General features: G+C 42.8%; 2 protein-coding genes across 2 annotated transcripts in view; both read left to right on the plus strand.

Moving 5' to 3' along the window:
* LOC106573780 (solute carrier organic anion transporter family member 3A1) overlaps nt 1-11,879 on the plus strand; it is a 56,102-nt gene extending 44,223 nt beyond the window's left edge. Inside the window, exons 3-10 of the mRNA XM_014149134.2 lie at nt 276-374; nt 931-1,218; nt 5,884-6,048; nt 6,211-6,409; nt 6,785-6,920; nt 9,469-9,641; nt 9,783-9,847; nt 9,993-11,879. Coding sequence (XP_014004609.2) covers nt 276-374; nt 931-1,218; nt 5,884-6,048; nt 6,211-6,409; nt 6,785-6,920; nt 9,469-9,641; nt 9,783-9,847; nt 9,993-10,363 — 1,496 coding nt within the window. The 3' untranslated portion in view covers nt 10,364-11,879. The remainder of the gene's footprint in view (nt 1-275; nt 375-930; nt 1,219-5,883; nt 6,049-6,210; nt 6,410-6,784; nt 6,921-9,468; nt 9,642-9,782; nt 9,848-9,992) is intronic.
* A 12,304-nt stretch (nt 11,880-24,183) lies between these two features.
* Nucleotides 24,184-27,750, plus strand: part of st8sia2 (ST8 alpha-N-acetyl-neuraminide alpha-2,8-sialyltransferase 2) — a 43,618-nt gene continuing 40,051 nt past the window's right edge. The window contains exon 1 of the mRNA XM_014149133.2: nt 24,184-24,670. Within this exon, the coding sequence (XP_014004608.1) occupies nt 24,573-24,670 (98 nt within the window). The 5' untranslated portion in view covers nt 24,184-24,572. The remainder of the gene's footprint in view (nt 24,671-27,750) is intronic.

The following is a 27,750-nucleotide window of genomic DNA, read 5'->3' on the forward strand; positions in this document are numbered from 1 at the left end:
AGTTAGGATCAGAGGTGAAACACATATTCAAGTGCAGTTCAATTCATCTTCCTTAACGCTGATACATTTGTTTTGCATAATTATTTACATAGCATGCATTAAAAAAATCCGCTCTGAGCTTGCCTCATGCTGCCCTCTGGAAAAGGCTGTGGATTAGTGAACACGGTGCGACACCTTGTGGTTAAATTAAGAATTGTTACATTTCACCCAGGAACTGGTGATAACTTGTCCATACCTGTGTTGTCTACTGAACTAATCTCTCCCTGTCATCCCAGGGATCGTCTTTTCTACTCTGGTGTTTGGACCTGCCTGTGGTTTCCTCCTGGGGTCCCTCTGCACCAAGTTCTATGTGGACTTTGTCTTCATCGACACTAGTAAGTCACTGGGAAATACAACCTACCTCACCTCACACCAATACTGTGGAAAAAACACAAACAGAGCACAGACAATACAAAAACTGCATTAATTAAGAAGTTAAATGAACTAGCAATGCATGGAACTTCCTTCCATCTCATATTGCTCAAATAAACAGCAAACCTGGTTTAAAAAAAACAGATAAAGCAACACCTCACAGCACAACGCCTCTCCCCTATTTGACCAAGATAGTTTTTGTGTATGCACTGATATGTAGGTTACGTGTGCCTTTAAAAACAATGTATGTAGTTCTGTCCTTGAGCTGTTCTAGTCTATTGATGTTCTGTATTATGTTTCATATTTTGTGTGGACCCCAGGAAGAGTAGCTGCTGCTTTTGCAACAGCTAATGGGGATCCTAATAAAATACCAAATGCCAAATAATTAGAGCTAAGTAGTGTGTTATTCAAGGTTAACCAAAATAACATTAATCTGTAAAATGATTATGGGGAAATCACTGTAATGTGTGTTTGATGTTAACAATGCTTGTATGTGTTTTTTTCTGTCCCTCTCCACAGGTAAGCTGGACATTACCTCTGATGACCCTCGGTGGATCGGAGCCTGGTGGGGGGGCTTCCTCCTGTGTGGTGCCTTACTCTTCTTCTCATCCCTCTTCATGTTTGGCTTCCCCCAAACCCTGTCAGACCGAGAGAAGGACAGTGACGGTGGAGGGGAGAGTGAGCAGGCCATGCTCCCCTCTACCTCTCTGCCCCTGGACTATAATGAGATGCCCAAGTCCAGCAACGGGGTGGGACGCAACAACCATGAGCCCATCAATGGTCCCACCTGCTTTCAGCAGCTCAGAGGTGAGAATTGTTTTCTGTCCCTTTATAGTACAGTCGTGGCCAAAAGTTTTGAGAATGACACAAATATTAATTTTCACAAAGTTTGCTGCTTCAGTGTCTTTAGATATTTTTGTCAGATGTTACTATGGAATACTGAAGTATAATTTCAAGCATTTCATAAGTGTCAAAGGCTTTTATTGACAATTACATGAAGTTGATGCAAAGAGTCAATATTTGCAGTGTTGACCCTTCTTTTTCAAGACCTCTGCTTTCTGCCCTGGCATGCTGTCAATTCACTTCTGGGCCACATCCTGATTGATGGCAGCCCATTCTTGCATAATCAATGCTAGGAGTTTGTCAGAATTTGTGGGTTTTTGTTTGTCCACCCGCCTCTTGAGGATTGATCACAAGTTCTCAATGGGATTAAGGTCTGGGGAGTTTCCTGGCCATGGACCCAAAATATCGATGTTTTGTTCCCCGAGCCACTTAGTTATCACTTTTGCCTTGTGGCAAGGTGCTCCATCATGCTGGAAAAGGCATTGTTCGTCACCAAACTGTTTCTGGATGGTTGGGAGAAGTTGCTCACAGAGGATGTGTTGGTACCATTCTTTATTCATGGCTGCGTTCTTAGGCAAAATTGTGAGTGAGCCCACTCCCTTGGCTGAGAAGCAAACCCACACATGAATGGTCTCAGGATGCTTTACTGTTGGCATGACACAGGACTGATGGTAGCGCTCACCTTGTCATCTCCGGACAAGCTTTTTTCCAGATGCCCAGAGAAACTGACTACCCCAGTACTCAGCAGTCCAATCCCTGTACTTTTTGCAGAATATCAGTCTGTCCCTGATGTTTGTCCTAGAGAGAAGTTACTTCTTTGCTGCCCTTCTTGACACCAGGCCATCCTCCAAAAGTATTCGCCTCACTGTGCGTGCAGATGCACTTACACTTGCCTGCTGCCATTCCTGAGCAAGCTCTGTACTAGTGGTGCCCCGATCCCGCAGCTGAATCAACTTTAGGAGACGGTCCTGGCGCTTGCTGGACTTTCTTGGGCGCCCTGAAGCCTTCTTCACAACAATTGAACCACTCTCCTTGAAGTTCTTGATGATCCGATAAATGGTTGATTTAGGTGCAATCTTACTGGCAGCAATATCCTTGCCTGTGAAGCCCTTTTTGTGCAAAGCAATGATGACGGCACGTGTTTCCTTGCAGGTAACCACGGCTGACAGAGGAAGAGCAATCATTACAAGAACCACCCTCCTTTTGAAGGTTCCGGTCTGTTATTCGAACTCAATCAGCATGACAGAGTGATCTCCAGCCTTGTCCTCGTCAACACTCATACCTGTGTTAACGAGAGAATCACTGACATGATGTCAGCTGGACCTTTTGTGGCAGGGCTGAAATGCAGTGGAAATGTTTTTGGGGGATTCAATTCATTTGCATGGCAAAGAAGGACTTTGCAATTAATTGCAATTCATCTGATCACTCTTCATAACATTCTGGAGTATATGCAAATTGCCATCATACAAACTGAGGCAGCAGACTTTGTGAAAATTCATTTTTCTGTCATTCTCAAAACTTTTGGCCACGACTGTACATGTAGTATTTGTGCATTTAAATTAACACTTGTTATGCTATTGTATATACCGTATCACATAACTTATTCTCCATCTCTATCCCACCATGATTTGTTTGGCTATTATGTGCCCACACATAGTTCTATACAATACTCATGTCAATGGTGGAGCATTCTGTATAAGACCAAATAAACATAATGTAGTCCCCACAAACTATGTGTGAATTTAACACTCGTGCAAGAGAGTAGACACTAAATAGGAACGTTTACCCCATCAATGTTGGGGTAAATATCTGAGTATATGCTTGTGTGGATGTCACCAATCAACTGTATTACATGTAAAAACAGCTTTAACTAGCACCAACGATTCTATATGGCTAGCCAGTCTACCAGCTTAAAGGAACGGGAGTTAGCATTTAGCAGACTTTTTTATAATCCTGAAAAGGACAACTTGTAAATATTATGCAGCAAAAAAAGCAATATATATTAAAATCGGATTTTAATAACCACATTGTGGGCTTGTTAGAACACATAAATCATCACGGATTATACTAATGTCGATTTTTTTAATGCCTGCCAATGATGGTGTCCTTGCGCTTTCCCCCATGGTCTGCGTTTCATTGATCTCTTTACCGCTGTCACGGTTGTCGAAAGGAGGAGCGGACCAAAGTGCAGCGTGTGTGTCGTTCCACATTTTATTTTCACTGTGAAACTATGCAACACATAAACTAAAGAACGAAAACAACAAACCATGACGCAGAGTTGAAACATATTCAAACTCAAAAACAATGATCTCCAATTAGAGACAACGAGGACCAGCTGCCTCTAATTGGAGATCATCCCAAACAAAACCCCAACCTAGAAATACAAAACTAGAACCTGACAACATAGAAATAGAAAACATATGGAAAAAAACCTGTCACGCCCTGACCTACTCTACCATAGAAAATAACATCTTTCTATGGTCAGGACGTGACAGTACCCCCCCCAAAGGTGCGGACTCCTACCGCAACTAAACAAAACAACAACAACAAACCCCCACCCCAAAAAAAGGGAGGGTTGGGTGGGTAACTACTGTCTATGGCGGCTCTGGTGCAGTACACATAGCCTTCTCATCCCGCGGATCCTCCAACAGAGGAGGCGGCTCCGGTTCGGGGCGTAACCCCCACTCCGCCCGCTGATCCCTCTGCCACCGGACCGTGGATCGTCGGAGGAGGAACCGGACCGTAGATCATCGCCGGAGGCTCTGTGCCGCAGACCGCCGCCGGAGGCTCTGTGCCGCAGACCGCCACCGGAGGTTCTGGACTGCAGGCCATCGCCGAAGACTCTGGACTGGGGAACATCGCCAGAGGGTCCGGACTGTGGACCGTCGCTGGAGGGTCCGGACTGTGGGCCATCTCAGGAGGTTCCGGACAGTGGGCCGTCTCAGGAGGTTCAGGACTGTGGGCCGTCTCAAGAGGTTCCGGACTGTGGGCCGTCTCAGGAGGTTCCGGACTGTAAAACGTCGCCGGAAGCTCTGGACTGGGAACTGTCGCCGGAAGCTCTGGACTGGGAATGTGCACTGGAGGCCTGATGCGTGGGGCTGGCACAGGTGGCGCCAGACTGGTAACACGCACCTCAGGGCAAGTGTGAGGAGCAGGCACAGGACGTACCAGGCTGAATAGACTCACTGGAGGCCGGGTACGTGGGGCAGGCACAGGATATACTGGGCCGTGGAGGCGCACTGGAGATCTCGAGCGTAGAGCTGGCACAACCCGTCCTGGATGCTCAACCTAGCTCGACAAATGCGGAGCGCGGGCACAGATCGCACCGGCCTGTGAATGCGCACTGGCGACACAGTGCGCATCACCGCATAACACGGTGCTTGCTTCGTCACTCGCTCCCCACGGTAAGCACGGGGAGTTGGCTCAGGTCTCCAACCTGACTCTGCCAATCTCCCTGTGTGCCACCCCCCCAAAAAAAATTGGGGTGCTGCCTCTCGCACTTGCCTCGTGGTTGGTATAGTGCCTCGTAATATCGCCGCTCCGCTTTAGCTGCCTCAATCTCCTCTTTCGGACAGCGGTACTCCCCAGCCTGACTCCAGGGTCCTTTCCCGTCCATAATTTCCTCCCAAGTCCAATCCTGTTTCTCCTGGGCACGCTGCTTGGTCCTTTGGTGGTGGGAGATTCTGTCACGGTATTTGAAAGGAGGAGCGGACCAAAGTGCAGCGTGTGTGTCGTTCCACATTTTATTTTCACTGTGAAACCTTGCAATACATACACATAAACTAAAGAACGAAAACAACAAACCGTGATGCAGAGTTGAAACATATTTAAACTCAAAAACAATCTCCCACAAACCCAGGTGGAAAAAAACCTAATTAGAGACAACGAGGACCAGCTGCCTCTAATTGGAGATCATCTCAAACAAAACCCCAACATAGAAATACAAAACTAGAACCTGACAACATAGAAATAGAAAACATAGGGGAAAAAACCTGTCACGCCCTGACCTACTCTATCATAGAAAATAACATCTTTCTATGATCAGGACGGGTTTTTTCTCAAAACCGCAATAAAGATTTTAAAAAACGTAGTTTCAGATGCTGTTTTTTAAAGTGTAGACCAGGGTTCTCCAACCCTGTTCCAGGAGAGCTACCGTCCTGTAGGTTTTCACTCCAACCGTAATCGAGCCCACATGATTCTAATAATTAGCTAGTTGACAAGCTGAATCAGGTTAGTTACAACTGGGGTTGGAGCGAAAATCCACAGGAGGGTAGCTCTCTGGGAACAGAGTTGGAGAGCCCTTGTATAGACTATTCTCTGATAAGCCATCGGGGGTAGTGTATGATCAATGCTGTCTGTTATGAGAAAATGAAGGGAATTAAATCCTCTGCTTCCACAGATACTATTTAGCTTGTTACTAAATATGAAGAAAGACAAATATGCATTCCACATGAAATTACAAAATGTTTTCAGATTTTGATTTTACCCTTACACCAGTTACATTATAACTGGCAGAATATTTATTTCTAAAATATATCAGAAATAACAAGCGATAGTTAGACTTGTTAGCAGTTGTCTGTGTCCATGTGGCACTTTGAAATTAAGCATCTCTTCATCTTCTCTTCTCAGTGATCCCTAAGGTTACCAAGCACCTTCTGTCAAACCCGGTGTTCACTTGCATCACTCTGGCGGCCTGTATGGAGATCGGTGTGGTGGCTGGCTTCGCTGCCTTCCTGGGGAAGTACTTGGAGCAGCAGTTTAACCTCACCACCTCCTCAGCCAATCAACTACTAGGTGAGGGCCAGTGGCAAGCACATGCATGACACACACACACATACACACAGCCCCAAACCCCCTGGTGCAACACAGTACACAGGGAGCAGTACAGTGTGAAGCATCAGTACAGTATATGAGAAGGTGAAAAGGTTAACATATGGCGGTATAAACTCTCTTCAGGAATGACGGCCATCCCCTGTGCTTGTCTGGGGATATTCCTGGGGGGGCTTCTGGTCAAAAAGCTGAACCTCTCAGCGCTGGGGGCCATTCGCATGGCCATGCTGGTCAACCTGATCTCCACCGCCTGCTACGTCTCCTTCCTCTTCCTTGGCTGTGACACAGGGCCTGTCGCTGGGGTGACCGTCGCCTATGGCAACGAGTAAGAACAGCCTGTACCTACACCACTGGTTTAGCATATGTAATAGCAGTGCTTCTGTTGGGGGAAGGGTGTTTGATGAAAGTGGGAACAAGGTCAGCCACACACTGACTACAGAAACATTAGTCAATATACAAGTTACTTAAAATCTGTTTGGAAATAGCGCTCTCACTGATTTCTGAGATAATAGCTGAGATAATAACTTATGCTGTCTAGTTCCACAGAAATGTGATTTCCACCATTTAAAACCTGCTCAATTAGATACATAGTAGCTGCAGAAACTTTCAGGGACATTTATGTTCTGTTTATTCCTTTCTGATATGTACACAGCATAGTCTAAACAGCTTTCTCTATCTCTTTCGCTCTCGCGCTCTCCAGGACACTGCGGGTGGGCGAGAAACCAGAGGTCCCCTGCATGAGTAACTGTAACTGCTACACCTCATCAGTCAGCCCAGTGTGTGGCTCCAACGGAGTCACCTATCTGTCCTCCTGCTTCGCAGGCTGCACTACAACAGTAAGTACAGGCATCTACCCTGGAAGGCTTCCAGTCAGGGTTTTAAATGACTTTTGAGCATTTGAATAATAGAATACACAAGGTGTGATTTAGAAATGTGGTTGTGCATCAGTAGTTTTTCTCTTGTTATGTCAGTCACTAACAGTCACTCAATTAGCCATGTCAGCTAACAATTTTTAGATCGATAAGTTAGTCTTGCCAGCTATCTAAACCTGTAGTCATTATGGCCGAATACCAACTGGGCCCTATTGATTTTGTTAGTCACTCTCACTCAGATATCATATTAACATGGCATAAGTCCTGGCAAAATGTGTAGAATTGCAGGAAATTAGCTTTAAAACTGCAAACATGTCTCCACTTCATGGTAAAATGGATACAATTGTAGGAAATTAGCTACAAAGCTGAAGGAAAATTATCTCTGCCCCATGGCAAAATCAGTAGAATTGCATCAGATTTTTGTGTAAAATTGCCCAATTTCTCTCCACCCCATGCCAAAATGCATACAACTGCAGCACTTTTTCTATGCCTCATGGCAAAATTGCAGGAAATTTACTTTGAAACACAAAACAAATTGGCCAACCAAATCTTGCTTAGGGCACCCAAAAGGCTAGGGCCAACCCTGGCTACTGGTATAATGCATTTAGGTAAGAGAGTTAAGTAGTTTAACTGCACAAATACAGTACCAGTCAAAAGTTTAGACACACCTACTCATTCAATGTTTTTTATTTATTTTACTATTTTCTACATTGTAGAATACTAGTGAGGACATCAAAACTATGAAATAACACATAACCAAAAAAGTGTTCAACAAATCAAAATATATTTTATATGTGAGATTCTTCAAAGAAGCCACGCTTTGCCTTGATGACAGTTTTGCACACTCTTGGCATTCTCTCAACCAGCTTCTCCTGGAATGCTTTTCCAACAGTCTTTAAGGCGTTCCCACATATGCTGAGCACTTGTTGGCTGCTTTTCCTTCACTCTGCGGTCCAACTCATCCCAAACCATCTCAATTGGGTTGAGGTCTGGTGATTGTGGATGCCAGGTCTTCTGATGGAGCACTCCATCACTCTCCTTCTTGGTCAAATAGCCCTTACACAGCCTGGAGGTGTGTTGGTCATTGTCCTGTTGAAAAACAAATGATAGTCCCACTAAGCGCAAACCAGATGGAATGGCATATTACTGCAGAATGCTGTGGTAGCCAGGCTGGTTAAGTGTGCCTTGAAATGTAAATAAATCACAGACAGTGTCACCAGCAAAGCACCCCCACACCATCACACATCCTCCTCCATGCTTCTCGGTGGGAACCACACATGCGGAGATAATCCGTTCACCTACTCTGCATCTCACAAAGACACAGCGGTTCTGAAATTTGGACTCATCAGACCAAAGGATAGATTTCCACCGGTCTAATGTCCATTGCTCATGTTTCTTGGCCCAAGCAAGTCTCTTCTTATTATTGGTGTCCTTTAGTAGTGGTTTCTTTGCAGCAATTCGACCATGAAGGCCTTATTTACGCAATCTCCTCTGAACAGTTGATGTTGAGATGTGTCTGTTACTTGAACTCTGTGAAGCATTTATTTGGGCTGCAATCTGAGGTGCAGTTAACTCTAATGAACTTATCCTCTGCAGCAGAGGGAACTCTGGGTCTTCCTTTCCTGTGGCGGTCCTCATGAGAACCAGTTTCATCATATCGCTTGATCTTTTTTGCGACTGCACTTGAAGAAACTTTCAAAGTTCTTTAAATTTTCAGAATTGACTGACCTTCATGTCTCAAAGTAATGATGGACTGTCATTTCTCTTTGCTTATTTGAGCTGTTATTTCCATGATATGGACTTGGTCTTTTACGAAATAGGGCTATTTTCTGTACACCACCCTTACCTTGTCACAACACAAATGATTGGCTCAAACGCATTAAGAAGGAAAGGAATTCCACAAATAAACTTTATCAAGGCACACTTGTTAATTGAAATGCATTTCAGGTGATTACCTCATGAAGCTGGTTGAGAGAATGACAAGAGTGTGCAAAGCTGTCATCAAGGGAAAGGGTGGCTACTTTGAAGAATCTCAAATATTACATATATTTTGATTTGTTTAACACTTTATTGGTTATTTCATAGTTTTGATCTCTTCACTATTATTCCACAATGTAGAAAATTGTTAAAAAAAATAAAATAAAAACCTTGAATGAGTAGGTGTTTCCAAACTTTTGACTGGTATTGGAGATTGGTTGCACAAATCAGTTGACTGCATGTGTGGGGAAGGATGTGGGTACACAGACCCGCGAGCCACTGCGGTCCCTTATGAGTTCAGATCTTTTGTGCTCCCCACCCCTATCAAAGTGGCCCATCCCTGGGCTATATGGTCTTCATTGTTACACCTTGCTCTGTAGTCAGATGCTTATCCCTGTGCAATGAACCGAAGCCCCAACAACCTACCTATAGAGTGATGGGAGACTGTTTTGTTGTCTCTGTGTTAATCTGGTTTATTGTCACATAATGTAAGACAGTAATACTAATGCAGATGCATCTATTCTCCTGTCTTCAGAATCTGACAGGGTGTACATGTATATCCAGTGACAGCGAGATGGCCACAGCTGTCCCAGGGAAGTGTCCCAGTCCAGGCTGCCAGGAGGCCTTCCTCACCTTCCTCTGTGTCATCTGTGCCTGCTGCATGATCGGCTCCATGGCTCAAACACCCTCCGTCATCATCCTCATCAGGTAACCCCACTGGCACTCACCTTACCACCATGCTATAACTTTCCCAGTAGAACCCAGTCAACATGTAGAGAGGGTTTACATTACTCAGAGACAGCTCTCTCTTTCTTGTGTGTAACAAATACTGTTGTCTCCTCTTCCTAGGACTGTGAGCCCTGAGCTGAAATCATATGCTCTTGGAGTTTTGTTTCTCTTGCTGCGACTACTTGGTAAGTTACAGTACTGTTAGACTTGCATCTGAACTAGTCAGGTTGCACTATTACATTATTTGGTTTATAAATCAAACATACTGAGGTTTCAGATGCTACAGTATTGATTTCTCCAGCTGTAATCCTCTCCACACCTGTTCTGTAGGATTCATCCCCCCTCCTCTGATCTTTGGTGCTGGGATTGACTCAACATGCCTTTTCTGGAGTACAGAGTGTGGGGATAAGGGAGCCTGCCTGCTGTACGACAATATCGCCTACAGACATCTGTATGTGAGCCTGGCCATTGGTCTTAAGGTCACCGCCTTCATTCTGTACACCACTACCTGGTACTGTTTACGCAAGAACTATAAGAAATACATCAAAAATCACGAGGGCTATACGACACCAACCGAACTGTTCCCCTCCAGTCTCACAATGGACAACATGAAGGATGGGAGTCAGAACCCAAACAGGACAAAGTTTATATACAACCTAGAGGACCATGAGTGGTGCGAAAATATGGAGTCGGTTTTATAGTTTCTGAACCATCAAGAGGACTATCTGCTACCTTCATAATTCTCTTGAAGGATTATCGTCTTTCTGTCTTTATTTATTAAATGATAGAAGGTTTTTTATCTGAAGTCCTATTCAGGCCCTGGAAGACTGTTGCTGCTCTCTTCTCCAAATTGGTAACTTTTGATAGAGGCCATTTTGTTTGTAGAGGTGTTATCAGCGAGGATGTCGTTCAGTGCCAGTGAACTCTGTTGTGATTGTTAGTAGAAGACAACTACTGTCTGGTTCTGTCCTGCTCATAGGTGATTAGATGGTCAATATTATACTACTGTGGGCGCCATACTCGCTTGAGTATAACATGGATCCAGTCAGTGAAAATGACAGGTCCTGTTAGGTCAGTATTACTATGTGTTACATCTCGTTCCGCCAGGGAACTAATATATAAGTGTAAATGATTTGGTGTTGTGTAATTTACGTTTTATTTTGATGAAACGAACAGAGCACTTTCTCATGTACTCTATATAGTAGAGGAAGTAGAACGCTTATATAGGATGATAGTCTGAAGTTACTGTATGCTTTCAGTGTCAGAATGCAGTTCAGTGGAGGTAGCTGAAATGGTGTTAATGTCAGCATACATTGTACAAAAACAGTACTCTTGCTGGAACAGAAACACTGTTTTTGACTATGAACATAGAATACAGTTTGTCTTTCTATGTGTTATCTTATATTATTCATATCCATTTCTATCATTGTGAAAGAGATACTGTATATCTGTCTTTTTGCAGACTCATTTCTGAAGAGTCTTCAAGTTGTAAACATTTCTCTGCTTTTTATTTGCCTAGTTTATTAAACCCTAATATTTTTTAATATGAGGGATTACTAGATAAGAATATTATTTATGTTTTTTGGGGGGGGTGGGGGGGGGGGCTTTTGGACCATAGTGGAAAAGCAAAGATTGGAAAATCAACAAGTATTTTTGTGTGTGTTATAATGACATACCATATCTCTTCAAGCTAAACCATGAATATTAAAGTTTATATATTTGTACTTGTGAGGTTCAGAATGTTTTATTAAAGTTAACTAAACTGAGATGATAATATAATAATTTGATATTTAATTATTAAAACATTTTTAGTTGCATCACATATCAGATGGGAGCCAATGTCATAACAAGAAAGGAATAAGAAACAAACAATGAACAAGAGCAAAGCAAACTAAAACAGGGCTTTTCATAGGGCAGCGTAACACTGCTTGTTGCTTTAGGCATGCAGAATCTGCATGTGAAGTCTCACAAAAGGTACTTGGAGTAATTTACATGCAATGGCTGATAATCCTACAAGGTAATAGGCATTCTTATTTTGTTATCCCTTGACATATTTATTTGAAAACCCTCAAGGCTTGATGGCACATCGAACTTCTTATTTTCCAGTTTCTCTACAGTTAAAGTTTTGGCATTGTCCCTTTTCTTACACTTTTTTGTATGGCAATATATCATTTATTTTACTCTGGAAATAAAATATTTTTCAGAAAATAAACCAGACATGGTGTCATTTTCACTTTATTTCTTTACAGAGAAAATGTATGTACTGACATGCACTGTATGCTTAGGCAGAGAAATGAATGATCTGTATATTTAATATGTGTCTAAAGCACTCAGAAATCAGCCCTCTTTATTCTGATGTCCAGGTCCTAAAATGATTAAAATACAGGTGTAGTGATTGATTTCAGTTTGTCAGAATATATTTAATAGCTTCCCAGAGCATATGTATGACCTATTGGTACTTTGTACTTGGTGTATGCTGAGTGTCTTTTGAAAATGTGAATGGACAATTGCACAGTGCTTTTATCTGATCAGCTTGGTAAATAGATTACAGTTATTATTGATATGGCTTAGATTCTATTTTGAGCCATTGCAGATGAACTGAGTTAACACTGGTGGAGGGGAAGAGAATGCAAGGCAGGAGGCTTAGAGCTAATCATCACTCTACACACTCTACACTCTACACACTCCAAAAGGTTTCTTTGGCTGTCCCCATAGGAGAACCCTTTTTGGTTCCACGTAGAACCCTACGTTAAACCCAAAAGGGTTCTACCTGGAACCAAACATGCTTATTCAAAGGGTTCTCCTATGTGGACAGCCAAAGAACCATTTTAGATTCTAGATCACACGAGGTTAGTGGCACCTTAATTTGGGAGGACGGGCTCATAGTAATGGCTGGAACGCTATAAATAGTATGGTGTCGAACTCACCAAACATGTTTTCCATGTGTTTGATACCATTCCATCCACTCCATTCCAGACGCTATTATGAACCCTCCTCTCAGCAGCCTCCTGTGTTCTAGATAGCGTATTTTTTTAAAGTGTAGCCATCAGAGCGTTTGGCAAAACAGTAGGACAGGACACAGACAGGATCTATTAGCCCACCTGGCTCTCCACTCCTCTGGCTAGAGGAAACAGGACAAATAGTCTTCACATCCCTCTACGTTTAAGTTGGAGACTTTCCATGTGTCCCGTGTGTGCAGTATTGTGCCTCTATCTTTAAAGCAGAAAAACATTGTGCTACAAAATGGCCTCACAATTTCAGTGTGTGCATGTTAATAGTTCTTCTTTGATAGCCCTTATTTGATAGCCCTTGATAATGAAAATAATAACAGAGGAAGTCGTAGAACATTGCAAAGATTGTAACATTATGGGATGTGTTTGATGACGCTTTCTCTCTCACACACACACACACACACACACACACACACACACACACACACACACACACACACACACACACATATAGATAAACAAAGCAAAATGATTTGCCTGGTTTGATTTTGCAGCATCTTGAGACTGACATTCAATTATTGGTGATTTATCAAGGATGTATTATGCTTTCCCTCTGTTTCCTGTCTTTCTCTCCTTAGTATCAAATATTTCTTGCAGCCCTAATGCATTTTTAGATTAATCTGTATATTGCAAATCTGAAAGCACTTTTTCCACATGTTGAAGTGTTACAGCCTTATTCTGTGTTACAGCCTTAATGGATTAAATAAATAAAACATCCTCAGCAATACCCCAACATCTACACACAATACCACATAATGACAAAGGGAAAACAGGTTTTTAGACATTTTTGCAACTGTATTAAAAATTAAAAACAGAAATAAGTATTCAGACCCTTTGCAATGAGAATCGAAATTGAGCTCAGGTGCATCCTATTTCCATTGATCAACTTGAGATGTTTCTACAACTTGATTGGAGTCCACCTGTGGTAAATTAAATTGATTGGACATTATTTGGAAAGACACATACCTGTCTATATAAGGTCCCACATTTGACAGTGCATGTCAGAGCAAAAACCATGCCATGAGGTCGAAGGAATTGTCCGTCGAGCACAGAGACAGGATTGTGTCGAGGCACAGACCTGGGGAAGGGTACCAAAACAATTCTGAAGCATTGAAGGTCCCCAAGAACACAGTGGCTTCCATCATTCTTAAATGGAAGACATTTGGAACCACCAAGACAAACTGAGCAATCTGGTGAGAAGGGCCTTGGTTAGGGAGGTGACAGTCAGGCCTTTATGGTAGAGTGGCTAGAAGGGAGCCACTCCTCAGTAAAAGGCACATGACAGCATCTAAAGGACTCTCAGAACATGGGAAACAAGATTCTCTGGTTTGATGAAACCAAGATTGAACTCTTTGGCCTGAATGCCAAGCGCCACATCTGGAGGAAACCTGGCACCATCCCTATGGTGAAACAGGGTGGTGGCAGCATCATGCTGTGGGGATGTTTTTCTGCGGAAGGACTGGGAGACTAGTCAGGATCGAGGGAAAGATGGACGGAGCAAAGTACATAGAGATCCTTGATGAAAACCTGCTCCAGAGCGCTCAGGACCTCAGACTGTGGAGAAGGTTTACCTTCCAACAGGACAACGACCCTAAGCACACAGCCAAGACAACGCAGGAGTGGCTTCGGGACAAGTCTCTGAATGTCCTTGAGTGGCCCAGCCAGAGCCCGGTAACATCAAAAGGTTGAATAATGAAACAGTATTTCTGTATTCCAAACATTTGGAATGGTCTGTGGGTATTTAAAGAACAATCCTGTCGAATTTGTTAATAGTTTGTGATGTAACTAAAGACAGTCTAACAACATAACTGTATCTCTGAATGTATATATTTCCCAGTTGTCAGGGTCACATCCAAATGTGGGGGAACGTATATGTTTAAATATGAAACTATTTGTGAGAAGATGTAATGTGATGTTAGCCTTCTAAATGAGAGAATTGTTTTTCATATGAAGTCTCAACCAAGACAATGGCCATGCCCACATCGGCATCATGGAACCCCCTTTTCCCAGAAGTGTATAAAACCCACTTCCGACAAAATTTACATTAGGCCAACGAGACCAACAGCGTGAGCTGAGAGGGACATAATGGCTAGAACTCTGAAACTTTCAACAGAGAAGAAGAACATTTCTACAAAACTAAAGACTACACAGGAACATTCAGTCTCTGCAGCTGTTTAAGTAAATTAGTCTGGTAAATGCGAAGGAGAACCAACGGGTGGTACTTTGAAAGATCCATTCTGGAGAACTTTTCCCTATCAAACGATAATATCTATAACAAACACTTCCAGAACAAAGGGAACAAGGGAACAAGCTACAACTAGTTTACAGACAGGCCTATTTAAATTAAGATGACGCCGACAGAGATGGTCGCCTCGCTTCGTGTTCTTAGGAAACTATGCAGTGTTTTGTTTTTTTATGTATTATTTCTTACATTGTTACCCCAGGAAATCTTAAGTCTTATTACATACAGCCGGGGAGAACTATTGGATATAAGAGCAACATCAACTTACCAACATTACAACCAGGAATACGACTTTCCCGAAACAGATCCTCTCTTCGAACCACCACGAAGTACAATGGATCTAATCCCAGCAGTTGACCGAAAACAGCGGCGATGCAGAAGGGGCACACGGAGCGGTCTTCTGGTCAGGCTTCGTAAACGGGCACGTCGCTCACCACTCCCGAGTATACTACTTGCCAATGTCCAATCTCTTGACAACAAGGTAGACGAAATTCGAGCAAGGGTTGCCTTCCAGAGAGACATTAGAGACTGTAACATTCTCTGTTTCATAGAAACATGGCTCTCTCGGGATATGTTGTTGGAATCGGTCCAGCTACCAGGCTTTTCCATGCATCAGACAGAGATAAACACTTCTCTGGGAAGAGGAAGGGCGGGGGTGTTTGCTTTATAATTAACAACTCATGGTGCGATCATAACAACACAGGAACTCAAGTCCTTCTGCTCACCCGACCTACAATTCCTTACAATCAAATGCCGGCCATTCTACCTACCAAGAGAATTCTCATCAATTACAGTCACAGCTGTGTACACCCCCCCCCCCTCAAGTGAACACCAAGACGGCCCTCAAGGAACTTCACTCGACTCTATGTAAACTATATACCCGGAGGCTGCATTTATTGTAGCTGGGGATTTTAACAAAGCAAATTTGAGGTCAATGTTACCTAAATTTTAACAGCATATTGATTGCACGACACATAGGGCTAATACTCTCGACCACTGCTACTCTAACCTCTGCGATGCATACAAAGCCCTCCCCCGCCCTCCCTTCGGCAAATCCGACCACGACGCCATCTTGATTGTCCCGGCTCATAGGCAGAAACTCAAACAGGATGTAATAGTGACGAGAACCATTCCACGCAAGAATGACCAATCGAAGCCACGCTCCAAGATTGTTTTTATCACGCGGACTGGAATATGTTCCAGTCAGCCTCAGAGAACGACATTGATCTATGCGCTGACCCGGTGAGTGCATTTATAAATAAGTGCAATGGAGATGTCGTAACCACTGTGACTATTAAAACCTACCCTAACCAGAAACGGTGGATGGATGGCGGGATTCGCGAAAAACTGAAAGCGCGATCCACCGCATTTAACTATGGAAAGAGGTTTGGTGATATGGCTGAATATAAACAGTGTAGTTATTCCCTCCGCAACGCAATCAAACAAGCGAAATGCCGGTACAGTGACAAGGTAGAGTCGAAATTCAATAGCTTAGACACGAGACGTATGTGGCAGGGTCTACAGGAAATCACAGACTACAAAAACAAAAACAGCCACATCACGGATACCGACGTCACGCTTCCAGAAAAACTAAACACCTTCTTTGCCCGCTTTGAGGATAACACAGTGCCACCGTTGCGGCTTGCTAACAAAGTCTGCGCTCCCTCCCCCCCCCCTCTCCTTCTCAGTGGCTGACGTGATTAAAACATTTAAACATGTTAACACTCGCTAGGCTGCTAGCCCAGACGGCATCCCTAGCCGCGTCCTCAGAGCATGTGCAGACCAGCTGGCTGGTGTGTTTACGGACATATTTAATCGCTCCCTATCCCAGTCTGTTGTCCCCAGAAGTTTCAAGATGGCTACCATTGTTCCTGTACCGAAGAAGGCAAAGATAACTGAACTAAATGACTACCGCCCCGTAGCACTCACTTCTGTCATCATGAAGTGCTTTGAGAGGCTAGTCAAGGAGCATATCACCGCTACCTTACCCGCCACCCTAGACCCACTTCAGTTTGAATACTGCCCCAACAGGTCCACAGATGATGCAATCTCCAACGCACTGCACACTGCCCTATCCCATCTGGACAAAAAGAATACCTATGTAAGAATGCTGTTCATTGACTACAGCTCAGCATTCAACACCATAGTACCCTCCAAGCTCATCATCAAGCTGGATGCCCTGGGTCTCAACCCCTCCCTGTGCAACTGGGTCCTGGACTTTCTGAAGGGCTGCCCCCAGGTAGTGAAGGTAGGAGACAACATCTCCACTTCACTGAACCTCAACCCAGGGGCCCCACAAGGGTGTATGCTCAGCCCTCTCCTGTACCCCCTGTTCACCCACGACTGCATGGCCATGCACGCCTCCAACTCAATCATCAAGTTTGCGGATGACACAACACTAGTGGGCTTGATCACCAACAACATTGAGACAGCCTACAGAGAGGAGGTGAGGGCACTTTGAGTGTGGTGTCAGGAAAACAACCTCTCACAAAACATCAACAAAACAAAGGAGATGATCGTGGACTTCAGGAAACAGCAGAGGGAGCACCCCCCTATCCACATCGAAGGGTCAGCAGTGGAGAAGGTGGAAAGTCTTAAGTTCCTGGGCGTACACATCACAGACAGACTGAAATGGTCCACCCACACAGACAGTGTGGTGAAGAAGGCGCAACAGCGCCTCTTCAACTTCAGGAGGCTGAAGAAATTTGGCTTGTCACCCAAAACCCTGACAAACTTTTACAGATGCACAAACGAGAGAATCCTGTCGGGCTGTATCACAGCATGGCACGGCAACTGCACCGCCCTCAACTTCAAGGCTCTCCAGAGGGTGGTGTGGTCTGCACAACGCATCACCGGGGGCCAACTACCTGCCCTCCATGACACCTACAGCACCTGATGTAACAGGAAGGCCAAAAAGATCATCAAGGACAACAACCACCCGAGCCACCGGCTGTTCACACCGCTATCATCCAGAAGGCGAGGTCAGTACAGGTGCAACAAAGCTGGGACCGAGAGATTGAGAAACAGCTTCTCAAGGCCATCTCAACGCCATCAGACTGCTAAACAGCAATCACTAACTCAGAGAGGCTGCTGCCCACATTGAGCCCCGATCACTGGACACTTTAATAAATGGATTACTAGTCACTGTAAACAATGCCACTCTAAATAATGCCACTTTAATAATGTCTACATATCTTACATCACTCATATCACATGTATATACTGTATTGAGACCCAATCACCTGACACTTTAATAAATGGCTCACTAGTCACTTTAAACATCGTCACTTTAAATAATTCCACTTTAATAATGTTTACATATCTTACATTACTCATATCACATGTATATACTGTATTTTATACCATCTACTGCACCTTGCCTATGCCGCTCGGCCATCGCTCATCCATGTATTTATATGTACATATTCTCATTCACCCCTTTAGATTTGTGTGTATTAGGTAGTTGTTGGGGAATTGTTAGATTACTTGTTAGATTTGTGTGTATTAGGTAGTTGTTGGGAATTGTTAGATTACTTGTTAGATTTGTGTGTATTAGGTAGTTGTTGGGAATTGTTATATTATATGTTAGTTATTACTGCACTGTTGGAACTAGAAGCACAAGCATTACGTTACACTCACATTACCATCTGCTAACCATGTGTATGTGACCAATAAAATATGATTTGCTATTTCTTTCCAAATGAGCGGATGTTCATGTGCAAAGTATTAGCATTTCCATAAGCCTATTTAACAGCTGTGTGTACGACAGTGGAGTCCTTTGTCTTTTTTCCCGCTCTTTCTTACCTGCCCCTCCCTTTTCATTTGATATAACAAGCTGTTATTTCAGTTTAGTCCACTAGGGAGTTTTCATTGTATCATGATAGTAACCAATGCATAGCCTATCCTGTGTGTGTTTATGTACTTCTGTGTGATTATTTAGTTAGTAGTAAATAAATAATTAAGCCAATTGGTATGCCGTTGATTCATAATTTATGCTGGGGTTCGTGCAGATATCCAAGAGTTTGCGACATTCAGAATATGACTGATGAGGTAATATATTAATAAGTGACGGGAAAAAAAAATCGGGAAATAGTAACTCTTTAAACAACATTTTCCTGTGGTGCCCCAACTTCCTAGTTAATTCATGTTTACATGATTAGTTTAATCACGTAACAATTACACATAGAGAAGTGATTTGATAATATAACGGTCTTCACATTAATTATAGTTCAAGACACGACAAGCCTTTAAACAACAATGCAGTTCTTAGCAAATACCTAAAAAGAGATTAGAATAACAAATAATTAAAGAGCAGCAGTAAAATAACAATAGCAGGGCTATATACGGGGGTACCGGTACAGAGTCAATATGTCGAGGTAATTGAGGTAATATGTACATGTAGGTAGAGTTATTACCCTTACCACCTGGGGGCGGCCTGTCAGGATGTCCAGGATCCAGTTGCAGAGGGAGGTGTTCAGTCCCAGGGTCCTTAGCTTAGTGATGAGCTTTGATGGCACTATGGTGTTGAACGTTGAGCTGTAGTCAATGAATAGCATTCTAACATAGGTGCGCCTTTTGTCCAGGTGTGAAAGGGCAGTGTAGAGTGCAATAGAGATTGCATCATCTGTGGATTTGTTACTCCCTGGAGTACAAACTCTAATTATATTTATAGCGCAAACTGTCACTATCATCAATTCCTGTCATCCCTATCAACGACAAACAAGACCAGACCCATAGGAAAATAGGGTTATAGTCAGACTGCAATACACAGATAAGTATTGAACACAACACTGTTACCATTGGATCTGTAAAGCATTGGATTCAGTAATTTGTCATTGGTTCTACACACACACACATTTGCTTTGGGTTAAGATAAAGTGTTTTCATGTAAGAATCGACAGGAAGGAATAGCTCTTTTGTCCTGCTGACAGATATCTTGCTTTTTCCCTCAGGTGTAAACCATTGGCTTTGTACCACAGTAAACAACTGCATACAATCAAGGATGCAATCAAGGATTACAATGGACAACCAACACTGTGGACATCCAACACTGTAGAATAATATGGTCTCTGAGAAATTGAAAATGTTTCTAAACAGTGTGTGTGTGTGTGTGTGTGTGTGTGTGTGTGTGTGTGTGTGTGTGTGTGTGTGTGTGTGTGTGTGTGTGTGTGTGTGTGTGTGTGTGTGTGTGTGTGTGTGTGTGTGTGTGTGTGTGTACGTGTGTGTGTGTGTGTGGTGATCCATCAGCTGCTAGGCCATTGTATCACACTGCACATCATTCATTTGGGGATTCATCGTTGAGGCTAATTTCTCCAAAGACCTGCACCTCTAGTTTGTGAAAGTACATACTACTGTAAAACATTTTATAAATCAAACTACTGCCTCTGTAATGTAGCAGAAGTCTATCCCTCAAGTCTAGTCTATTGAAGTAGTTCCAGGCCTTTTATGATTGCAAATCCCCCCCCCCCAAAAAAAATAAATAAATAATTCTATTTCATCTTCAGGATATTTTTCAAACAAACTTTTATCTTGGTTTTTAGTATTTTTTACACATACACAATTCATTCAATCACCCAATTTGATCTGATAATTACATTAATTAACAATTTTTTTCTGCTATGGCAAGTGTTTTCATAATCAAAGATCACAATGTAATTATCATTTGTAAGAGCTTCAAAATATATAGGAACATACAGGACAAATTTCAAGAGCTATAGGAGTGCACTCACAGTGTTACCTTGAACAAAATTCATCATATTCTCAAATTACAGTTCACTGCTAAAAGCAACTGATTGCAGCAACAACAACAACAATCCACATTTTGGTAATTACAACCAATTGTTGATATAGATTGTTAATTTCTCTACTGTGGGTTTTAGCCACCATTGTGTCAGACCGCACAGTGAGACACTTCAATAAAGGAGAGAGGCTCATGAATAACAATGCTATTGGTTCCAGCATCATAGACACCTCAGATTCCTAACACACTCCTCGACATGTATCACACTCGGGATGCTAAACACACCAAAGCCCCACAAACGCAATTATCCTTCTTCAAACAAAACTTATTTTGAAAGTAAAACCCATGCACGATCAGCCTCTGTCTCCAGGCTTGTTCATCCCAACCAGTGCTATTAAACAAATGAATGCTTCCCCTTGTGAATCAAACACAGCATCACAAAACATGACAGTTTCAAACTGCAAAGTGCAAACAAAACATAAGGATGAATTATAATTTTTAGCATCACACTTAAATTCAGGCGTTCATATTCAAAATAATGTTTATATTTTGGCCCAATGGAGGTTGACTGGGTGACATTTAAAAAAAGAGAGGTTGATGTTAATTGGGTTACGGTAGAGGTCAGAGTGTCACGTTCGTCGTAAAGATGGGGACCAAGGCGCAGCGGGAATGTGTATGCTCATCTTCTTTATTATGAAGAAAAACCAAAACAAACACTTAATCAAAACAACGACGCGAAAACAGTCCTGTGAGGCACACAGCTACACTTACGGAACAACTACTACACTTACGGAACAACTACCCACAAAAACCCATGAAAATAATACCCCTATTAAATAGGACCTTCAATTAGAGGCAATGAGGAACAGCTGCCTCCAATTGAAGGTCAACCCAATAAACTAAGCATAGAAATTGAATAACTAGACACAGAAATAGACTAACATAGAACATACCCCCCAAAAAACGAAACACATAAAACAAACACCCCCTGCCACGTCCTGACCAAACTACAATAACAAATAACCTCTTTACTGGTCAGGACGTGACACAGAGATTGATTTCAGAGAGGTTTGCATAGTTGAGATATGGCCCACAAACAATTCTGTAAACAGTATTTGACTTTTGCGATGTAAAGAAAAACTCCTCACTCTGTTTTTCGCTACAGAATGTGGTTTGGGCGATAAATAAAGTCAAAACAAAAGTTACAAAAAAGATATACTGCATTTGTTATTGCTGGTTTTTGAATCCAAGTCTGCTTTAGAGCCATGGGCTTCATGAAATCAGATGTGGTCTAAAGGCTACAGTTGAAGAAATGAATGCCTATTGCCCCCTGGAATACAATTGGATAGACATGCGTGATAGACAATGGAGACTGAGCAGAGAAAATGTGAAATTGCAGTAGACAGTGCTGGATATTCACTTGATGCTTTGTGTTACTGGCATTTCTCTCCTCTCTTGGAAAACAGATCCATGAATCTCATTAATTTAGCCAAGTTCAGCCCCCTCAAGCAGTTCTTTAGTCTATGAGTGTTTTGGGATTCAAACAGGTTCTAAACATGATTCAAACATGGGGTTCAAGAATGTTGAGCTGGTACATGGTGTACTGGTAGGCAACAAAATGACCTGTCCTTAGCTACAATGCCTTAAGTTATTTATTTAGTTAGTTCAAGTTCCCACAAGATGCACAGAGAATAAGAAGAATCCCTGCAATATACTGTCACTGACTTCAAAAACACACATCAAGTTAATCTCATCTGGACAGCCCTTTTTGCTCCATTTTAAATCCCAAAGCATGTGATTCCAAACATCTTTTAATGTTTACACACATTAAAAGAGACAGCAAGTCTTTTAATGAGGACACAACTAATCCACATCTTTAATCCCTACAGCAGCCCTTGGCTGTAGCCAGGGTTATGTCACACAGGTACAGCTGACATGTAAGATGCTTACTGCTGTATCTCCTTGACCATTTTAATTGTCAACAGCTAGGACGATGATACAATGAAATCAAGTAGCTGTACTCTAGGTCAGCCATGAAAGTTGCTCTGGTTGCATTAAGATCGTTTCATTTCTATTTCAATCTTTTGACTCAGTTTCATTTTTCAGAATGAGGCTAATTAATTCGGAAATTCCCTCCACATTAAACAGCTGCTACTCCACCATGCACTGCTCTGAGCTGATGAGCTCATTTGTATAGAGTTCCCATTAACAAGCCACTATCCTACAACAAAACTTTGAATTTATACGACAAACTTGAGATTACTTTGTTGTTTAGAATAACTCTGCAAACAATTACTCCCCAACAGTTACTCCCCCCCACATCCCTGATTGCAAACATTTGTTGCTACCCAATACATGTTCTTGACTTTGATGCATACAAACTGATCACTCTAAAAGTGTTGTTTGGGAGTCTGCCAAGTAGGTGCTGTTGAAAAATCAACCTGGCTCAGCTTGAGTGATTGTGCATTTTACACATCAATTTATTGTTTTGTCCTTAATCTTATGACAGGATGAAATATAATATATTTTATAACAGACTTTAAATCAAGGTCAGTGTTGTTGTTCCCACTGCATAACAGACAACAGCTGAATATATTATATTGCTTGTGTTCAAAGTGCTGGACTTGAAGCAAAACCAGACAGAGAAACGGAGGTGGTGCGGTATTGACAGGCTGTCTGCTGATATCAGAATGCTGAACATTTAGAATGATTTGGAGACGCTTTTTGTCGGTCTTTTAGATATACTTGCAGGATGTGGTTGTGCTGACTCACAGTTGTAGAAAAATCCTATTCATTTACCTCAGTATCACAGCCCATATCACTCCATGCAACAAAATCCTTAAAAGGTTTTATGGAGCAATCCATTTCCAATGTCACTTTACAGATTTATTGGAATGCTGTGCTGAAAGAGCACTATTGGTTTATGAAATAAATCAAATACAGAGTACCAGTACGCTGAGCCAGTAAAGTGACCAAATGTATATGCAAATGCATATGATTTGAGAACCTGCTCTATTTAATTCCTCTCTTAAGTCTTCAATCTCTCACCCTACCATCTGACTGACAAAGGACATTTTTACTGACTCAACATGACTATAAATAATACAAGACAACCAGGCAGTTGAAAACTGAAAGGTTTTGCATTGATCATATTGGAGCAAGGCCAGTAATACAACTCAGACAGGACAGTAAGCTATTCAAAGGACAATTTATGATATGATGAAACCAGAAGGCTACCCAGTAAACTTCTTTATGATACAAAATTAGATTTTTTTTTAACATTATCTCAACAAACCTGATCTCACAATGGCACCAATGACAGATTATATTATTCTGTGTCTATTATAATGCTATTCACATGGTGAATGGTTGAATATAGAAGGTGAATATTCATTTGATGACATATGTTAGCCTACTAATGCCTGATGGTCCTTTGAACCTGGTTATCAAAGTCATGCAGCAATAGTGAGTTCCAATTCAATGATGATCAGACAAAGGTAATAGATAGCATCCACTAGCAGCCTAGCCTAAAGCCTCAAAGAGCAGCCATGGGCTACCCTACTGTAGAAAGCCATAAAGTGCCTGTACCTTTAAGGTTTATGGTATTGTCCATACTGTTCGTATCTTGAATCGCAATGTAGTTTCAAGCACAATCTTTCAAAGTTTGACTGGAGAATTGAGGTGAGGATGAAAACAGTGCCGCTGCCGTTGAGAAAAAGGAAGAGAAAAAAATACGTTATAAAAATATAACAACCTGGGATTTGTTCCGAGACAAATGGTCTTCGTTCAAGATTAACATTGAAGAATATTGGTGGAGATAATCGAGTAAAATCTATAAATTTCGGCGATTAAAAGGATAATGTATTCAATCGATTTAGATTTTTGTCGCTTGGATTAGTTCTGCAGCCTTCTCAGTCATGCACTTAGAATTCCGAACATTGATGTTTGGAATTGTAACACTGCTGGTCGTATTTCTGATCATTGCTGATATTGCTGAAGTCCAGGAAGAAATTGGGTAAGTATAGCGGTGTTTCTCATTCGTTTTGTTCATGATTTCTGTGACACTATACACGTGTTATCTAGATGTGAAAATGCATTATTCAAAGAAATTGAATCTTATGTTCATGTTCAAATTATGTTCGATGCTGCGTTATCTTCACTCATTCAGTAGAACTTTAGAAGACATTGAGTGCTCCTCCAACATGAACATTTCTCCAGTAGGATGTAGGCTGTTAGGATACATTTGCAGAGTTTCATTCCAAAACGCTATACATTTTCTGAAATGTTGGTAAATTAGCTTTTATTGTTTAAAGATATTATGAAAGAGATGAGTGTGTTTTTTCACTATCTAATCATGGTATGGGGTTGTTCAATGACAGACGTATTTGTTTCAAATGTATCCTTGATGGTTTCTTGTGCAAAATGCTATATATCAGCTTAACGCTCAAATAAATGAGTAGTACTGCTAGGTTTTAAATAACATTTTTTTTTATGAAGAAATGTACCAAATTATACATTTGTGACGTCAATATTATTATATTTTTTTGTAATAATACAGTAATATGAGATCTGTATGTAAAATATTTACATTTGACATTTTAGTGATTTAGCAGATGCTCTTATCCAGAACGTCTTACAGTAAATGGATTCATCTTAAAATAGATAGGTGAGACAACCACATAAAGTATCACAGTCAAATATACAGGATCCAAACATTCTATTTAAAATCAAATCGAATTGTATTTGTCACATGCTCCAAATACAACAGGTGTAGACCTTACAGTGAAATGCTTACTTACAAGCCCTTAACCAATAATGCAGTTTTAAGAAAAAACGCCAAAAAGTAAGATATAAGAAAAACAAATAATTAAGGAGCAGCAGTAAATAACAATAGGGGGCTATATACAGGGGGTACCAGTTCAGAGTCAATGTGCGGGGGCACCGGTATTGAGGTAATTGAGGTAATTATGTACATGCAGGTAGGGTTATTAAAGTGGCTAGGCATAAATAATAACAGAGGGTAGCCATTTGATTAGCTGTTCAGGAGTCTTATGGTTTGGGGGTAGAAGCTGTTTAGAAGCCTCTTGGACCTAGACTTGGCGCTCCAGTACCGCTTGCCGTGCAGTAGCAGAGAGAACAGTCTATGACTAGGGTGGCTGGAGTCTTTGACAATTTTTAGGGCCTTCCTCTGACACCGCCTGGTATAGAAGTCCTGGATGGCAGGAAGCTTGGTCCTGGTGATGTACTTGGCCGTACGCACTACCCTCTGTAGTGCCTTGTGGTCGGAGGCTGAGCAGTTGCCATACCAGGTGTTACATCTTCTCCTGCCACGCCCTCTACTGCTCATCCTGTGTCTCCTTGACCTGCCGCCACTCCCCCAGTGCTCTCTCCCTCTCTCTCTCTGATGTGTGATTGTGCCTGTTTTCCTTGCCTGACACGGTTTTCTTCTCCGCTACAGTTCTGCCCGCTCTGACTCTGGTTCCTGTCTCCAGTCCCATGTCTCCTCATCCTTCTACTCTGCCCTGGATTCCCCACTCTACTGCTCCCTTGGATTCCCCTCCGGCCCTGCTTACCCTGTCCCAACCCTTCTCGCTCCAGCCTCAGCCTCCGCACCTGGTTTCCTGCAACCCGCCCGAGCTTTCCCTGGCCTGCACTCCATCTTCCCCCTGTGTTTTAATAAATACCTTGGTTACTTCATCCCCGTCTCCTCGTCTGAGTCTTCTCTTGGGTTTCCCTGTTCCACTCCGTGTAACAGTACGATTTGGCCAAAGAGATGAACCCAGCCGACTCAGATCCTCTCCACCAAACCCTTGCTGGCCAAGGCGCCCTGCTTGAGCAACATGACCAAGCCCTGAAAGCCCTTCTGGAGCACATCAAGGAGTTTTCACGCAGCCTGTCTGACCTACAGGGCCAAACCTTCGCCCAGAGCTCACAACCAGTCCCAAGTCCTTTTGCCGTTTGTTCCGACTCCCGAGCGCTACGATGGCAACCTCAGAGCTTGCAGAGTCTTTTTAGTACAATGTTCACTAGTATTTGAGCAACAGCCCTACTCTTATGCTAGCGAACGGACCAAGATTTCCTTCCTGATTGGCTGTCTCCGTGGAGCAGCGCTTTCCTGGGCCACGGCGGTGTGGGAGAGATAGTACACCATCTGCTTCTCCTAATCCAGATTCACGGAGGAGATGAAGAAAGTCTTCGACCACCCGGTCTGTGGTAAGGATGCCGCTAAACGACTCCTGTCCTTCCGTCAAGGCCTTCATAGTGTTGCTGAGATGGCATGTGAGTTTCACACCCTCGCCGGTGAGAGCGGCTGGAATGAGGAGGCCCTTCAGGGAGCATTCCAGACCGCACTCACTGAGACCATCAAGGATGAGTTGGTGTCCAGGGATGAGCCTGATGAACTCGATGAACTCATCTCTCTCACCACCTGCATTGACAACCGTCTCCTTGAGCGACGGAGGGAGAGAGTAGGTAGGGTTGCATGCACCATAACATCTGCTTCAGCGCCTTGTCCTCCTTCTCCAACTGCATCCCTTTCCAAGGCTCTTCCTGATCCTGAACCCATGCAGCTCGGCCGGGCCCATCTCTCCAGAAAAAGGCAGCGGCGCATCGGCGCTAGGAGCTGCCTATACTGTGGCCAGGTTGGTCACTTTGTCTTCACTTCCCTGGGTCCATCAAAAGAGGGGGCTTGGTAGTAGTGGGGGATATACTGTTGAGCCAAATTGCCTGCCCATCTTCCCCCAGACGCCTGCTTGAAGGCAACCTTGTGTGGCAGAGCCAGGCTTTCCCTCTGTCTGCTCTCATTGATTCGGGCGCCGACGAGAGCTTCCTGGACCGAGGTGTCATTACTCAGTTGGGCCTGGACACTGTCCCACTCGATTCACCCCTCGATGCAACGCTCTCAACATACAGGTCCTCGCCCTAGTCTGTGAGAGAAATGTCCCTGTCAACCTGCGTTTCCACATAATCGACTGTCCTTACTCCCCCCTGGTTCTTGGCCATCCATGGTTAAAGCTACACAACCCACAGATTGACTGGACCACCGGAAAGGTAACCACTTGGAGTTCATTTTGTCACTCAAATTGTCTACATTCT

The sequence above is a fragment of the Salmo salar genome, chromosome ssa16 (genome assembly GCF_905237065.1).
Source record: "Salmo salar chromosome ssa16, Ssal_v3.1, whole genome shotgun sequence".
NCBI classification, from domain to species: Eukaryota; Metazoa; Chordata; class Actinopteri; order Salmoniformes; family Salmonidae; genus Salmo; species Salmo salar.